General features: G+C 44.2%; 1 protein-coding gene across 4 annotated transcripts in view; it reads right to left on the reverse strand.

The window, feature by feature from the left end:
• Positions 1-10,181, reverse strand: part of LOC133506461 (alpha-1,6-mannosylglycoprotein 6-beta-N-acetylglucosaminyltransferase B-like) — a 108,242-nt gene extending 98,061 nt beyond the window's left edge. For 2 of the 4 annotated variants that reach the window (XM_061830638.1, XM_061830636.1), the window contains exons 1-2: positions 9,719-10,178; positions 3,379-3,491 (exon numbers count right to left, since the gene is read on the reverse strand). In XM_061830638.1, the coding sequence (XP_061686622.1) occupies positions 3,379-3,491; positions 9,719-9,786 (181 nt within the window). In that variant the 5' untranslated portion in view covers positions 9,787-10,178. Of the gene's footprint in view, positions 1-3,378; positions 3,492-9,718 lie in introns of all 4 variants that reach the window. The other 2 variants (XM_061830637.1, XM_061830639.1) reach the window with 2 other exon arrangements.
• Positions 10,182-16,733: the final 6,552 nt, after the last annotated feature.

The raw sequence follows: 16,733 nt of genomic DNA on the forward strand, positions 1-16,733 counted from the left end.
GAGTGTCGCGATGGAGAAGCTCAAAGAGGTGAAGTGCACAGGGAGGCAAATATGGGAGTTTTAGGTGTTCTGCTTACCTATTGGCCTTGACATAATTGTGGTTCATCTGAATCTGGCCATTCCCAGGAACAAATGAAAAAAAAAAAAAAAAAAACAAAAACAAAAAAAGTACCACAGCCTTCATTCTGCATTTTTTAACCACACTCCTCCTTTTCCATCATCTCTTATGGGGAAAACGGTTTGAAAATCGGACCAAAAACTGGTGTGCTGCTCAGACCGTTTGATCGTCAAGGTTCCGATTGACAGCAAACGTCGCAGTCATCCCCAAAAGCAACCAACAACATACCTCGGGCAAAAAGAACTGACAAAGAATAGTTTTCATATTTGTGCTCCACAATGCTTCTGAACATGCTGGCACATTTTCTGAATATAAATTACATTAAAAAAATACTCAATAGAATAAAGAGGTGTACAATTGATCTGAATATCATAACATATCCATTGGTAATGATGACTAAACACCGAGTATATCACCAAAAGGTGATTGTTCTGGTGCATTGTCACCAATAGAACTTTTGTCGTCAAGGATGAGAAGGTGCTATAAAAAAAAAAAACAAAAAACTTTTCCAAACAGCCATCAAACTTTTATGAGGATGACACGTAATCTGGAATGCATACAAGGGGGGGGGGGGGGAAGAGAGAAATCACAGTGGAAAAACAATGACATCTCCACTGGGCTTAGAGCAAAGCCCTAAAGCAAACATAAGTCATAAATCAGTGTAAAATGAAGGAGCTTAGCATCAGAACGTGCGGAATGATTTGGGCAAAGTACATAATCTCTTTTGTATTACATGGAAGACGTGGCAAACACGACATGCAAACACAGAGTGACCCTGCAGGTGCTGAGCGGGGGCTTAATGAAAAGGACCAGTTGTGTTTCAGCGAGCAGATGGATCGGCCTCTGGGGCTGCGCCGTCCCAATCTTGTCCCACATTGCGGCAGTCGCCTCTTTTTAACAGCGGCGTCCTGCCAGCTCGTCACAAACGCGGATAAGCGCGGCCTCCGAACGGGCAGGGAGTCGCGGAAAAACAGCGCGGTTGATCTGCGCAGGGGCACGCATCAAAAAGGCTGAACTGGCAGGGCATTCGCATAAAACGCATCCTCCGTGCTCAAAGGCACATTTTCCCTGCGATATAGGATTCAGACATCATTGACAGGCACAACACATGCTGAAATCCGTTGGGGGAAAACGGTTGGACATTATGCAATTTTAATGGGCTTGCTCCAAATTCCTTCCCAGGCTGCACGGCACGAGCGGCTGATTAATCGAGCACGTACGGCCCATTCTTACCCTTAATTCGTACCAACTTGCGTTACCTGACAGTTGTCAAAAACAGAGTAATCCTAAATGCAAATCCTGCTGTTCCATTATCTCTAAAACACGGCCACATAAACACAGCAGACTCCCCCCCACTGGTTGACTTCCAAATTTCAAAAACGCTTCCCAAAGGAGATAATGTGAAGTGAATCCATTCGTGCCAGACTCAAAAATGATTATGCCACTATCACGAAACCTTTTGGGTTTTTTTTTTTTTTGGCGCCTTGAGATATGAGCCGTCGCTTGACCCACTTTCTGCCTTGACATATAAGCTAAATTTGAGATAGGAGTGCGCTTCACATTACAATGGCGACACCACAATTCACAACATCCACCCGCCATCAATTCACATTGGTTTCCTTGCGAGAGAACAACAATTACAGTTGGTCCCAGTAAAGCACAATTTAAAAAAAAAAAAAAAAAAAATGGAATGAAGTTCATATCTACTTGTTAAAAATTCTCAATGCAACCTGTATTTTTCCCCATTGATCATATTGTTCTGAGCAGCCAGATTGTTTCATTATTTCCAGGTTGTGTGGTTCTCACATTCCCCCCCACATTTCACCACCGCTGGCATCCTTTTGCAGTCGCCACACATACCAGTAAACATGAAAAAGTAACACATATTTGTTGATGATTTCATTGATTGCGGTGGTGGTGGTCTGGAACCTAACCCCCACGATAAACAAGGAATTACTGTAAAAAGCATTTTTCGTCCAAGTAGGTTTTGGGTCACGACCTGACAGCCAATACAGGTGACATTGGGCACAAGATACTTCATATAAGCATAATGATAACTGGGTCGTATTTGAGAATTTTCCCCTCCTTTTTGATGAAATTCAGAAAAGGCCCGATTATCAGACGTCTCAAAGAGATTATGCTGTGCTGTGTTGTGTTTTTTTGTTTTTTTTTTTTCCTGGAAAACAGTCGGGACCGACAATCGTAAGCCTTCATCCTGTTCAATATTTATGATAGCGAGTCCTTGCGTCTGGTCAACATTGAGCTGGGCAGCAGACTCTTTGACTGTGATGTCAAACGGAACAATAACCAATGGGCCTTTCCGACCTGTCAATCGCTCGTACAATAATAGCCAATCAGATAGCCGCATTGTCTTAACCTCTGGCTTGACACGCCCATGTCGCTATATTGTCCAACAAGCAATGCTGGTTGTTAGTAGCGTGCGCTTGGAAAACTTAATGTTACGAACAAAATGGTTCTCAGATGCGCTTGGGGAACGTGCAATTCTGATGAAAGACATCCGGCTAGGTCACAAGGGGCCCGGTTTATTAATCTTCCCTGCGTGAAATAGTTGAGACCTCTCTGTAGAACCTTCTTGGACAAGTCTGGCTCATTTGGCAAACAACATACCGCAAATGTTACTGGGAATACGCGATAGAGAATCCACTTCAAACCTGTTCTGTCCAGGTGCCATTTTGAAAGATGTTGGGAAATGGCAACTGTTGCTAAGTGGGGGGTGCAACTGAAGATCGCCACTTGGAAAGGTCCATTAGAAAGCGACCTGAACCTTGCACCTTTACCGGGGCTGTACTATAGGTTTTCCGTTATTTACCACAATAAAAATTTCAGCGTCTTTACCAGACAAACTAACACTTTTCCTAACTTCTACTCCTACTCTCGTATTTTCATATTTCCCAGCATTCCCTGATCCCCCACGATGCCCTGTGGCGCCATGCCGCCTCTCACAAGTCAGTTTTGGTAGCGCGACAGACATCGTTACGCACGTGGTGAGCTCTGGCCGGTCACCTCTCTCTCGACACCGCACACTAATAGAGCAATAAAAACCACACACGGTGGTGACCCCGTTACATGTGGCTCGTGTTAAAGATGTTATAAATCTATGATCAAGTCTAAAGTAATACTACAACGTGGTCATGGTTTAGTGTAGCACGAGCAAGAGGGACAGGCAGCACTTTGAAGCACATGTACACACACACAAAAAAAAAAAAAAAAAAAAAAAAAAAAGCACACATTGCTTGTACCTTCTGTACGGATGGTGAAGGGGGAGTCCCCAAGTCTCTTGGCTGAAAATTGCCCCCCCAGAGAAGTCATTAGAAAGCACAGGCTGAAGAAGCCTATCCCCACCACGAATATCCTGCAACACACAAAAGCGAGGGGGGGCGGGGGGGGGGGGGTTGCGTTAAAAAGGAGTGAATTGAGTTTCATGTGAGAATGAAGAAACCAGGCGAGGCATTAAGAGGAAGGGGAAAATTGTGTGTGGGAGAATATAGGCAGACACACATGCAAATTATTTTGGCTCGGGGTTGGCAAGGCAACCGTTGACACGGCAAGGGCAACCGAGAATTGGAAAATATCTGAAATACAACAATAGCACAAGCAGACGACACACGCTTAAGTTCAACTTGAAGAAAATGCAAAGGTCAAATACATAATTAGCATGGAATGCTTCTTATAATGTACGCCCCCCAAACTCGTGTAAGGATAGAATTTTATATACGGTACAGTTTTTACGCGCTCTCTTTCAGTGCAGTCTGGATGAACCTGCATGAAGTCTTGCCGTGCCAATATTTTCAATATTGCTGTAATAACACTGAGAAACACCAGGAGTATTTTTCTCATTTTGATCCCTGCCTGGAAGAGGAGAGTTTGCGCAGCACACCCTACGAGTGCCACCAGACATCTTCGACAAAGCTGACCGCTGCGGTCTCCGTGTACCGTAAACTTAAAAAGAAAAAGAAAAACCTCCTTGTAAAATCATAACAAAAAACACTTGGATTATAATTAGACATTTGAATTTCATCATGCGATAGTATTTTCAGCTGCAAAATATTGTGACATGGGATCACAATGGACTCCTCCGACCTGTCAATCACTCATACAATAATAGCCAATCAGATAGCCGCATTGTCTTAACCCCTGGCTTGACACGCCCCTCTCGCCGTATCGTCCCACAATCAGTGCTGGTTGTCAGTAGCGTGCGCTTGGAAAAGCTAATGTTGCGAAGAAAATGGTCCTCACATGCGCTTGGGGAACGTGCAGTTCTGATGAAAGATATTCTGCTAGGTTGATTCATTTTCCAAAGCCTAAAACACAGTTGACGAAGTGTCGACGACGGATTTAGGCTCACGGAAGACCGCACAAGGGCGAAGTATCTTCTGAGTTTGATTGAATTATTATCAGTTCTTTATACATTTATGCTGGAGAACAACTTCCACTTTGTTAGTGTATCACTGACCTGCCGAATGAAGCGTGTCATGTTTAATGCCGAAGAGTCGGGTTAGTGATACGGAAATGCGCCATGTCATGCAAGAGAAATGTCTATTTGCCTATTTGGATCACATCGGACTTTTAAGACGCGGCACTGGGTTCCATGACGTGCCAAGTCAAATGAATACACCCACTCACGTATAAAGACAATGATATTACTCATGATCTTCCCAAGTAAAAAGTACTCGCCCTTCTTTAGATGCGCAGTAAGATTCCACTATTTTATCCTGTCGGATTTCAATATGAAGTTTGTGAGGCGTCAAACATTTTTGCATCGATTGCCACCATTTCGCTGTAACGCTGACATTGCGCCCTGGTCCGTCCAAAATCTTAATTCCGTGTACATATCCTCACGTGAAATAGTTGCGACCTCTCTGTAAAACTCTCTTGGAAAAGTCTGACGCATTTGGCAAAAAACATACCGCAATATTATCTGGAATACATGATAGAGAATCCAGTTCAAACCCGTTATGTTCAGTCGCCATTTTGAAAGCTTGTGGGACATGGCTAAGGGGGCGGAGCTTAAAAATCGCCATTGGAACGGTCCATTGTTTTACTCTTGGCAAAATATTATGACATCGTATTGTGATTACTATTTTTGTCATCGTGGTTGGCAAAATGCTGATTTTGTAGCGTGATACTATTGTAGGTAATGGCAAAATAATGACTAATCACAGACCTTTCAGAAACAGCGCTACTTCTTGGGTAAACTACCCGTTATCTTTAATTATATATTATTAAGAACAATATGTATATATTGTTACCCACATTCCTGTAAATCACAATCCTTTTGTGGTGAGCTATTCTTTGTCCTCGGAGGCATCTGTGTTGTTGTACTTCAGACAGCATTGACAAACGATTGCAATATAGTATTGTGATACCATCAAAAATTGCCACCTTAAGTGTTAAACTTCACATTCTTGTACACAGGCACCATCTCGCCTCTGTTGCAGCTGGCACTACCGTCGAAGGGTCGTCTTTGCAGGCGGTGTAAAAAGGGGCTCAAAGTCTTAAAAACTCGGGCGATAATGGGCTCTTAACACGGTCTTAGCAGCATCGGCTCTTGTGCTTTGCAGTGCGGTACGGGACTTCTGTTGGTGACGCACGGCTACCCACTCCCTGGCTTTTGCGCGTAAACACGTTTCACCAACTCGGTGATGGGGGGGGGGGCATTCTCCCCCGTGTAGACAGCCCAGAGAGTTTTGCACGTTTGACTTGAAAGAGCGTAAAAGGCAGGTGGTTTGTATCTGTTGTAAATCCTGACCCAGTTACGCGACTGTTGTCAAAAGGAAACGTATCAAAAGGGTCTTTGGGGAACTGGAGAAAAAGGGAAAAGGGAAATGTCTCATTTTCAGCCACCGGACAAAGGAGCAATCAGATTTCACAACTTACGAGGAAGGCCCGAGGTTTAAAAATCGGAGACGATTACACACTCAAGGTGACGGACAGATTTATTATGACAATTAATGCGTTTCACGCCGGATGAAATTCAAGCAGTAGACCACTCTCCCTCTCGAAAAAAAAAAAAAAAAAATACTCAAATTAAATCAGTACCATTCATAATTTTGAGGCAGTACTTCAAAATCCTTTCTGATGGACAAATGAACGGACAATTAAAGAATTAATGATTCAGATCAGGGCAGGTAAGAAGGTCTGTGGTAAATATTTCTCAAAGTAGCGCCGGTCACGTAAAAAGTCTGGAACAGAACCAGCGCATATTGATGTGGCTTGTTACGAAAGAAATCCCAACGGCAGAGAGGGAGTCACCAAATTTACTGACCCGGCTCACCCAAAGGTGACGAAGAGGATGCCGGATGACGCAGGTCTTGGTTTTTACAAGTCCGATATTCTACGACGGGGCCAAGTCATAAAATTCCTTCGAGGAGGTGTTGATGTTTAGCTGAAAACGAAACAATACTGCTTCAAATTTATGATTGGATGGAGAATTCTGAGGGTTTGGCTTTGGATCTTCAGCGAGGAGTTTTAAGTGGTCTCCCACCGCTTGGGTGGGTTTTCTCCAGGTTTCTTAAGTTGAGCTGAACATTCAAATGGTCCGTTGTGTGATTGTTCAGTGTCATTTCTGTCACCAACATCGCGCAGGCCCTACTTTGTGGGGATTTCACGAAGAGATGGAGACATGTTCCGGCAACGTGTCACCATCTGAGCTGCTGGCACGAGTTCACCGCACGGCGGTTACCTTTGTGCGTCCACATCTGCCGGGGACGTCTTGGGAATTAAGCCGCGCAGCTCAGTCGCAAGCAATCAACGGCAATTATGAGGGCAAAAAAATTACAGCGGGATCTTCAAGGCTGAACACAATCTGTTGGGAGATGCCGGTTGACTACCAAGTTGTTTGAATTTTACATCTATGGAAGATAAAATAACTTACAAAATAATGTGTGCAAGTGATTAGCGCATTTGGCTGATAGCGCTCAAGATCTTTCCTGGGCTGTTGCTTTGACTTCTTCACCAATTCCAATTACAGACAGAACAGAAAAAGTTTTCAAAGTGAATCCGTTCCGTGTGGATCTCGGGTTCATCTGGCTCGAATCTAGTACATTTGCAAGCGGAGAAGTGCAACACTCGGGTCGATAGGAAGTGTAAAGAGGCGTGAAATCTATTTAGCCGGGGGGTCGAGGGGCAGTTCCGACGCCGTCCGAGGGCGATCGTCATCCTCTCCCGATTATTATTCCGCCGTTTCGCAAAGGGCTGTTAGGTGGGCGACGCGGGAGGATTAGACCTTGCTCCTCCTGTGCTAGACGAGCCTTTAATTAACCGGCTTAAAGTAAATGCTCCGCTCCCTTTAATTGGATCAGGAGAGAAGATGCGCTATCGGCTAATTGGCTCGCTCAAACATATACACCTATCTGATTTGGCCTCTCGGCGGATGATTTAGAGAGCTGACGACTTATGCCAGCTACGGGGGAAGTGTTGACGTTCTCCGACAAAGTTCTGCTGGCACTAGTCATCAGCCTTCGGGCAGTTCTGTGAGTATTGTGGCGTCGAGAACTGCTGCCGGAGAAAGTGGTGCGACTTGAAAGTTTTACATAAACGGTTTCCTGAGTGGTGTGTTTTACATCATATTTGGACCGCAGTCACTTTTGCAGGTCTTAAAAACTACAAAAATCAAACACATTTCAAATAAAAATCCGGCAGGCTGCGGCTGCCTGACTGTAACATTTTTTACGACAAGAAGAGTTACTTGTAAAGGGAGGGGAGACCCACATTCATCTCTTTATTTGTGCACAAACATTGCTCAGCCATGTTTATAATGGAGCTACCCATGCAGCAAGTGCAGCGTCAGGTGCTTGTTTCAGCACTCGCTCCGTGGCTGCTCAACAATACATTTCTGACCCAACTATAATCCTTCTGCTACGAGGGAAACATCTGCTGAGCAATCCTTTTTAAATGTGATACACGGTAGTTTTGACGGCTCCATCTAAATGCTGGTGTGGCATCTTGAAAAGGAGTCCAGAAAACCACGCCGTCATAAAAAAAAAAAAAAAAAAAAAAAAACGGAACAAAGTCAGGCGTGCAAGAGCTCTGATCCGACTAATATTTGGGAAAAGACATGCGAAGTGTTTGCAGGGGTTCGTTGAATTCGCTGGGCGCCATCTCGAGAACTCAATTCGACCTGACCGGTGTGACGACATGTAATGAGAAGCAAGCGTCTGAAAGTAGGAATCTTGGTGTGTCATCCACTTTTGCAGTTTTGAAGAAGCCTGCAGGGGTTTGTAGCCCATTTTGGGGTGTGGGCTTATATTGGAGAGATTTTTTTTTCCTACTCATTTTTAACTGTACGACCTAGAAAAGTGTATACAGTACTCGCTTGAAATGTAATATTCTCGGCAACAAAAAATACAAATGAAAAAAAACAGCACCAGTTCTCTCCCACATGAGCGTCTACAATTCAATACCAACACACTATAATAACTATTCCTCCTTTTCCCCCGCTTTTAATCGTAGCTCGTCATTTATAAAATCGGTAGAAAGTTATTAATCGATTTTTTTTCTAATCTAGGAAATGTTACAAGTGGTTAGACAACACTGTTGTCCTCTATTTGAATCAAAATGAGAGACGCAAGCTGTTGAGTGATGAGTTAATATGAAAGCTAAAGTCCAAGTAACTAGCTCGCTAAATTAAAATGTTGCAACATGATCACACACACTTTAATAACATTGAATGAGCAATTTAAATGAGTCTAAAATCCACCATAATAAATAAAGATTACTCGTACATGAGCGATTCTAGCACCCACACTGCTATGGCTCATGAATAATGCTCAAATTGACACAATTTCAACTTTTGATGCTTTGACTTGAACGCCCGCCCCCAAATAAATCAAATAAATGGGGCATTATTCAGACGGCACGGCGGGGCAGCTGGAAGGCGTTCGCCTCACAGTTCTGAGGTCCCGGGTTCAATCCCGGAGTTTGCATGTTCTCCCCGTGCCTGCGTGGGTTTTCTCCGGGCACTCCGGTTTCTTCCCGCATCCCCAAAACACGCAACATTAATTGGACACTCTAAATTGCCCCTAGGTGTGATTGCAAGTGTTGCTGTTTGGTTCGACGTGCCCCGCAATTGCCCGGCAACCAGTTCAGGGTGTAGCCCGCTTCCTGCCCCTTGACAGCTGTGATAGGCTCCAGCACTCCCCGCGACCCTGGTGAGGATAAGCGGCCAAGGAAATGGATGGATGCCCGATGTAAAGGTTGAAATGTACATTTCAACCAGAAACAAGATTTTGACAGGCTAATGGATGCACATCAACACAGCAATTTGGGATACAAAGAGATAATGTGAAAATGACCACCTCGTATGCACCAAAGTCAACTTGTGTCCATGTATTTTAGCTTACACGTTGCGCACTGCGTTTCATCCAAAGTCTCTATTTATTTTGTCTTTAGTGCTCACTATATTGCAATTTGAAAATTGTGCGCATGCATGAATCGTAAGAGCCTCATTTACGCTTTACGCGTCAACACCTGTGAATTGACGCCGTCTCATTTGCGAGGTGAACTGCCAATCACAACGCAGGTGTCCACTTCAATATTAAGAATAATAATAATAATAACAGAAGACATCTGCGTGCTTACCTGAACGGCTTGAAGGTGACGAGCCATCTTCTGAGCATTATTTTGCCGTCGGTGCTGCCAGTCATCATTTCCCGAAACGAGCGACCCCTGACATGGACGCCGAGCTCCCGGCCGCGGTGAGCTCACCGCACATGTTGGCCAAGTCTCAGTTAAACCTTTTCAAGTGTCCCAGCTGGAAATGTGCAAAGTTTTATCCACAAAATCTCTCGTATCTGTAGCCTTTTCCCCCCCTTAAATCTCAGCGGCCGTCCGGCGAGTCCGAAGTGATGTCGCCGGAGGTTGTTTTTTTTTTTTTTTTTTTAAATCCGTCCTTCAACTTCTTTGCGATGACGGAACGTGGATCGCGTCGGCGAGCTTCTGCTCCGAACGAGTCCGCGCAGAGCTCGGCTAAGACGTCTCGAACTTGCCAACAGACGCCCACCGGAGTGCGCCGACACTGGCTGGCTCCCGGCTATTTGTTCGGTTCCACTCGTCGAGCTCCATTGTCGTTGTACGCCTTATCCGGTGATTATTCCACAATAAATCCCACGCGCACACCTCACGACAACACGCGCAAAGTAGCGAGGTGTAACCCACATTATTGATGAGTGATCCATTTTTTAAAACCAACAACTATCTCGATCTAATGCGTTCTACGTCTACATAAAAGAAACCGTAAATACGCTTGAGACTCTTATTTGTGCGATTCGAAGCCATCGTTTCCGGTTTCCGCCTTACTTCCGGTCATGGAAACCCGGCTCTGATGGACAGCTCCGGCAGGTCCAACTCATTTGCTTGCATCGGCAGTAAACCTCGCAATCGAACCAAATAATTCACCATGAGTAAGTGGTACCGCTGCTACTCCCGCGACTACCACTAATCATCATACTTTTCTATTGTTGATAAACTCTATATTTTCTATCGATTTGTGTTTTAATATTTTTTTTCTATTTTTCTCTGTTTTCTATATTATCCATAGAGCGAGCTGGTCGCCAGTCAATCACAGGATACATAAAAAATAAAAATTAAAAACACGCACACAATTCACCCGAACATAAATGTGAATGTTTATCTGAATTTTAATAGATGCTAATAAAAAAAAATGTAGGTTGTTAGAGGAAACAAGCGTGTTTACTCCATCGACAATAAACATTGTGCCTTGCGGTCACCCAACAATACCACAAATTATGGCGATATGATTTTAGACTCGCAACTAGCAAATATAATTAAGTTGCCTTCTTTTCTTTTCTTAATTTTTTTTTTTTAGAACCACGGAGAGCGACATTTACTGTAGCCGGGATACAACAGCGGCACCTAGAGGTCACGAGATGCCTCAGGCGGGATGCAAGCAGCCGGTGGAATAAAAATAAATAATTGGAAAAAAAAATTCCTGGAAAGGAATTTCAATGTCATTGAATTGCAAATGCATATAATAACAGACAAAAACGAAGCGAGCGGCGGGAAAGGCGCATATCCCAAACCCCGGGGCCGCCCGAATGCAAATGAAAGTGACATTCCTGTTTTCATGCATCACTTGTCCCGTGACGCCTTTGACTGACAGCGAAGCTGTCCGGATGCCGCGAAGAGTTCTGCTCCATCAGCAGCAATTCCCCGGGTAAACATTTGATTTTTAAACGCGTTGACTGCGTCGGTGGATGCTTGCCTGCTGCAGTTAAACGCGCGTGCACGCGCTTCTGTTGTGGATATGTGCATTTCCCCCTTGTGCTAGCATTAACATTAAACTATATGCTTGATTTGAATACACAATGTGATGTAATATCCTTTTTTTTTTTTTTGTTTGACAGGGAGTGGAGTCTATTTATAAAGAATTGTTCGTTGTCAGGCGCAACGGTGGAGCAGCTGGTAAAGCGTTGGCCTCACAGTTCTGAGGACTCGGGTTCGATCCCAGTCCCACTTGTGTGGAGTTTGTATGTTCTCCCCATGCCTCTGTGCGATTTCTCAGTGCACTCTGGTTTCCTCCCACATCCCCCCCCCAAAAAAAAAAAACATTTTCTTTGTCGCTTATCCTCACGAGGGTCGCGGGGAGTGCTGGACCCTATCGCAGCTTTCAACAGGCAGGAGGCGGGGTACATCCTCAACTAGTCACTAGCCAATCACAAGGCACATGGAGACAAACAGCTGCACTCACAATCACACCTAGGGGCAATTTAGAGTGTCCAATTAATGTTGGATGTTTTCTGGGATGTGGGAGGAAAGTGGAGTGCCCGGAGAAAACATTCAAACTCCACACAGGTGGGTCCGGGATCGAACCCAGGTCCTCAGAACTGTGAGGCCAACGCTTTACCAGCTTGTCCACCGTGCCGCTTCCCAAAAAGATGCGACATTAATTGGAAATTCTAAATTGCCCCTGGGTGTGATTGTGAATGTGGCTATTTGTCTCATTTGTCTCCACTCCCAGGGACCCTCGTGAGGATAAGCGGAAAAGAAACTTGATGGCTGGATTACATTCACCATTGACTGGCTTCTCGCGTGGCTTCAAACGAGTATGGAAATACACGTTTGTGGGTCGCGGCACAGTTTGGACTGAGACCGACAATCTTGCTCTGCGTTGATTTGACTTACCCCAACAAAGATAATTACCATCAAAAAATAACAACTTTTTGTCTTGACGAATTTGGTCTTATGGCTGATGTGAAAATTATGCCAGCCGGATTTCATAATTTACAGTTTATGAGTGCCTTGCTTACTTTTGGACTTTGGGATATTTCGTGCTGTTGAAAATGTTTAATTCATACTACATACTACTCATCAGAAGGGTAACAAAACTCGCCTCAATGAAAGCCGCTTCGGAGAACAAAATATTAGAAACATCTTAATGTGGTGCAGTGCAACAACAGCAACCAAGATTTTGAATAAATCGCTTTATATCTGTCAATCAAAGCATTTTGATAATTTGAAGAGAGATTTGAATGGTTTATCCCAATTGGTTTTCAAATATTGGAAAATCACGACCAAGCTTCTCACCCTAACACACAATTGTCAAATGCATTGTACTTGAAAGTTAAATACTATGGAAGTAAATATGCGCCACAAGTATTTGAATTTGAAACGCCACCTAAAATAGGATTTGAATTTGAGATGTGAAGTGATCACTTTTTCAATAGTTGCGACAATTCACTGTATAAAATTCACCGTCTGTGCCACCAGGCAGGGTTACTTCAGGTCAGAACCGAACAGCCAGCCAATCAAGTTACGCTTTCTTAGTATGTGACGTCACATGACTAAGAAAGCGTAACTGCGATTGGCTGGCTGCTCGGTTCTGACCTGAAGTAACCCTGCCTGGTGGCACAGACGGTGAATTTCAGACAGGGAACTGTTGCCGGTTGAATTGTTAACATTGAAAAGTTACACTGAAATATAACTATTGAAAATATGAATCACCTAACATTTCAAATTCAAATCCTGGTGTCACATATTTACTTCCAAAAAATACAACTCCACCGTTCGTGTACTTCACTTGGTATCTCTCTTCATTTTCTTTGCACAGTCGATAAGATTTTAATCCATTTGCTTGGAGTTCATGCTTTAAATACATTTTTTGGAGAAGCCCTGGCCTATTGTATTGATCTCATAACCAACAGTGAAATGACAACAGATGTTATTTACAATGTTGCTGCTGTTCAATGAAAAACACATTTTTTCATTTTTATCTGGGGGTGAAAAAAGGCAAACGCGAACATTCGGAGCTTTCTTTGAATTGGACAGCTGCGACATGCTAAAGGTGGACATCGGGAAATGAAACGTGCTTTTAATTGTAATTCAATGCATGCGTGCATGAAAGGAAGAAAAAAATGAATACATCAAATTTAATAAAGATACAATTCGTAGTCATGAATAACATCCGTTTAAAAATATACACAAACGTGTTCCTTGCAATGATTCTTTTCCATCCCTCAGTCTTCTGAAGTAGAAAAACATTTGAACAACAACAAAACAAATTTCATTGCAAACATCCGTTGTATGATATTATTTTAGGGTGGTTAAAAAAAAAAAATTTAAAATATTGACAACACGTGGAGGATGCAATCAGACGGACCATCGTGCGTTTTCCTGGTGCAGGAGCAAGATGAAAACACTTGTCTTGTGTGCAGGAACATTTTGCCAAGCAGATTGTTTTGACAGGCCAGAAGCCCCCACAGCAAAAAAAAAAAAAAAAAATCCTGTGAGGGTTACGAACACTTCAGGGCGCCAAAGGGGTGGGGGTGGGGGGCGGGCCCGCGGGGAGCCCGAGCCGCACTGTGACTGACACGAGCGTGGAACACACAGAGGTGACGAGCTCCCCAGAGCGTCTGCCCACGGGCTGCAAAGCGACTACATTTCACACAATCGCTGCCAAAAGCGGACACAAAGAGAGGCTGTCTTTTTCTTTCACGCTCTCCGCCACGCTCCAAAACTCAATTTAACAGCCAGGGGCAATTTTAGGTGGAAGTAAGACGACCGTCATTGCAGGGCTGGTGTGAAAATATGAAATAATGTCTAATGGTGGTCGAATTACGCGGGATTTTTGCCATGCATGGAAGCGCTACCTCAAATTATGAAGGACTGCAGCAACGCGAGTGCTGTCATCAGAGTCTGTCGAAAAATGGCCGCATTACAGCCTACAAAAACACTTCAATCTCGAGAAAGCATCTAGCTGGTGTTTTTTATCTGTACAATCTCTGCCTGGTGAGCACAAAGTTCGTTTAAGATTTCTTGTGGATGATTTTGCCCTTTTTTTTAATTAATATTGAATGAATTATTGGTTTAGTTTCAGGTGATATTGTTGAGCAATATTGCACATTCCTGTTTTGTATTTTTATCTATTTAATGTTAAAAATACAGTGATGCCTCGGTTCTCCGTCCCAGAAAACGGTTTGAGAAGTGATTTGTTCGAAAACCGAATCGATGTTTCCCATTACAATGAATAGAAAATGAAATAATGCGTTCTAAGCCTAAAAAAATTGGCTTTTAAAAGCATTTTTTTTTTAGCTTTTTCTGACGCTATACTGCAAAGTATAAAAACATGTATAGTTTAAATACTTTATATAATAAAATAATTTAAGAAATACATTTATTTTTTGCTTGAAATGTATGCTTGAGTAGTAGAGCACGCTAGGCTGGAAGTGCTTTGTAAACTTTTTTTTTATTAACAAAAGTACAGAATAACTTCAAACGAGCAACTTGCCTTCTTTGGAGCCATTATTGGGGGTTTTTCCAGTAGTCCTCGATAAGAAGAAAAACAACAGTTACTACCGGGAGACGTTTGAGTACAGAATAACAAAAGTGCGCTGGTTGCCGCCATTTCCATTTTTTTTTTTTTCCGGGGGGCGTTCGAATTGACAATAACAAAATGCGTCGTGGGTGGGTCAGCTGGTTGCGCCGCGCCCATTATGTTATTTCCGTTTTTTGTTTTTTTTTTCTGGGGCGTGGGAATTCACAAATATGCGTGTCACGGTCAGCTGGTCTGGCCACGCACGCACGGTTAATTGATATGATAACGCCCCCCCACACTGATTTTCTTGGCTCGTGACATGATCTGCCAGGCTGGGTGTAGTTCCAGAGCCACTTTCAAGTGATTTCCAAAGTTTGGCTGCCGAACAAAACACTGAAACGTTTATAGTGCGGAAAAAGCCAAACCCGAAAAATTGTGAGGCCTCCGCTATCTGCACAGCCAAAGGTTAAGCGGAGCTGCATTGCTGGATGTACAGATTAGCATTGGCTAACGGCATTCCCTTCCCGTTAGCGCCGCTTGATTGCTCAGGTGTAGCCTGTGAAGTGTGCAGAGAGTAACTTTGGCAGAAACTTCCGCCGTCCTTGTCACGTTTAAAGACTTGAAATTGTAAATTTTCCTTTGTAACGGCATGAAAGAAGCACGAGAAACTCCCGTCGCATCCCCGCTTCTTTTGTCGCGCTCCCTCGGCTTTGGTTTTCGACGAGCAGATCCTCATCTCTCGCTCACTTTGGGAGTAAAACATCCACATTCCACAAATCCAAAAACCCCTTCCTGCGGGGAATGCCCTACTTGCTGCTGCACCAACTTCCTCTAGGGGGAGAGCGGAGGAAAGATCTCGCACAAAGTCGCGGAGTCTTTTGTCGAGGAACTAAATAGCAGGAAAGGACGGCGGTGAAACTCGCGACGGCGGGGAAGTGGCAACAATCGAGCTGCTCCATCAGGGACGACTTCAGACGAGACTCTCATCTCAGGGCAAGTCGACTCCCTCCGGATCGCTTTCCCTGCCGGCACGCATCCATCGCGACGCGCTATCGCCCGTGTCCTCGCCGAGCGGAACATTGCGGTGTGCCGAGCAAAGATTTCACCAAATTGGGTTTTGCTTCTCTGCGAGAATTGTGATGAAACGTTGTCATCAGCCGGCGCGGGCGGCGAATGCGCAGAAAAGAACAAAATGATTGATTCGATCTACTTTCTACCCTGGGTTGTAACAATGAAGCGAGAGGGGGGGGGGGGGGGGGAATCAATAACAGTTTGTAAAGATTGTTGCTGTACTGTGGATATATATTTTTTCAGCATTTAGTGAGTAACGGGGGGGCGGGGAGGGGCAGTTGGGACCGTTGGCCTCACAGTTCTGAGGTCCCGGGTTCAATCCCGGCCCCGGCTGTGTGGAGTTTGCATGTTCTCCCCGTGCCTGCGTGGGTTTTCTCCGGGTGGGCACTCCGGTTTCCTCCCACATCCCCCCCAAAAAACATGCAACATTAATTGGACACTCTAAATTGCCCCAAGGTGTGATCGTGAGTGCGACTGTTTGTCTCTATGTGCCCTGCGATTGGCTGCCGACCAGTTCAGGGCGTAACCCGTCTCCTGCCGGTTGACACTTGGGATGGGCTCCAGCACTCCCCGCGACCCTCGTGAGGATAAGCGGCAAAGAAAATGGATGGATGAATGGATGGATGTTTCCACATAAAGATAGTGGCATACAATAAAAAAAATAATATTGTGAGAAGATGAAAAATGATTATTCCGTTGATTGATACCGGTAAGTTCCAGTCTTTTTGTCGATATTTTTAATGATTCAACGAT

The sequence above is a fragment of the Syngnathoides biaculeatus genome, chromosome 9 (genome assembly GCF_019802595.1).
Source record: "Syngnathoides biaculeatus isolate LvHL_M chromosome 9, ASM1980259v1, whole genome shotgun sequence".
NCBI classification, from domain to species: Eukaryota; Metazoa; Chordata; class Actinopteri; order Syngnathiformes; family Syngnathidae; genus Syngnathoides; species Syngnathoides biaculeatus.